Source organism: Myotis davidii, unplaced genomic scaffold, assembly GCF_000327345.1.
Source record: "Myotis davidii unplaced genomic scaffold, ASM32734v1 scaffold134, whole genome shotgun sequence".
Taxonomy (NCBI): domain Eukaryota; kingdom Metazoa; phylum Chordata; class Mammalia; order Chiroptera; family Vespertilionidae; genus Myotis; species Myotis davidii.
The window spans coordinates 1,565,613-1,566,830 of NW_006288853.1; the positions used below are offsets into that span (position 1 = coordinate 1,565,613).

Sequence of the window (1,218 nt, forward strand, 5' to 3'; positions counted from 1 at the left end):
TATATATATTTGGGTATTTGTAAAGAATTCATAGTAATTGGCTTAAAAAGGAAAATAAAATATTGAGGAACTGAATAGTTACTTAAAGCTAAATATTTCAATTAATTTAATCATTTAAAAAACATGAAAAATACATCTCTATTTCCAAGATTACAGAGAAAGCTTTCACATTAATTATGTGTACTCGCCTCGGCTTTGTCGTTGTTGTTGTTTTAGGAAGTATTACAAAACAGCACAATTACCATTGATGTGATTAGATTTAAATATTTCACATCTTTGCTCAGGGAAGCACTCAACATCATTAACCCCCAATTAGGCCTTTAGTGCCATCAGGAAACCAGCAGGGCACGAAAAACAGACCTACGTTTTTATCCATATTTTACAAAATCTATATTTTAATAATGTATACACAGTTTTTAAAAATACAGATCATTCACGGCCATGTACTCTGGGGTTGGGGGAAGGAGTCTACTTCATGCATGCGCACACAATGCACTAAGCAAAATGCATTCACACGATAGGAAGGTAGCTGTGTTTTAAGCATACACGAGGAATGGATACCGTAACTTCACCCGAACAGGACAAACGGACCAAGTTTAAGGAAGTGGTTATTTCTCTGAGGACCAAAGCTGCAGTATACCCTTACTTCTACGTTTCCCTTAAGATTGTTTTCCCTCAACGTAGACCAAAAAAGGGAGAGGGGGAATTATTTTCACAGCCATCAAAACCATTCACAAGATCCATCTATGAAATCTGCAAAACACTGATAAGAAGGGGGGAAGGAAGACAATAAAACCATCGTGTCCATAGCCTAGTGATGCAAACTAAAGTAACCTGAAAGTCTGCTAACTTTATGCTAAGAATGCATCCTCGGTCACCGAAAGGCCCTGCAGACACCGGGAAAGGGGAGGCGGGCTCCGGGGCTAGATGCCCGGACCGCACCGGCGGGGCCGCGCGCCCTAACTGGCCATCTGGAAGGGCTCGGGCGGGAAGCCGAAGAGCCTCTGGCCGTAGGGCTCGCTCTCGCCCGGCAGCTTCGCGCCCGCAAACGGGAGGTAGGGGTCGCGGCCGAAGTGCTCGCAGTGGAGATTCACCCAGTCCCGCTCCGAGCCGAAGCGCTCGGCCTCCGCCAGGATGCGGGTCAGGGCCATGATGTAGCTCAGCGCCATCTGCAGCGTCTCGTACTTGGACAGCTTCTTGTCCTGGCCCCACTGCGGC

General features: G+C 45.9%; 1 protein-coding gene across 1 annotated transcript; it reads right to left on the minus strand.

Annotated features, from left to right (window-relative positions):
• Window positions 1-105: 105 nt before the first annotated feature.
• On the minus strand, window positions 106-1,217 carry ATOH7 (atonal bHLH transcription factor 7; the record flags this gene model as incomplete). The annotated part of the gene is made up of 1 exon (XM_015562096.1): window positions 106-1,217. A coding segment is annotated over one exon (258 nt), but the record flags the coding sequence as incomplete, so codon positions are not given.
• Between the last annotated feature and the right edge of the window lies 1 nt (window position 1,218).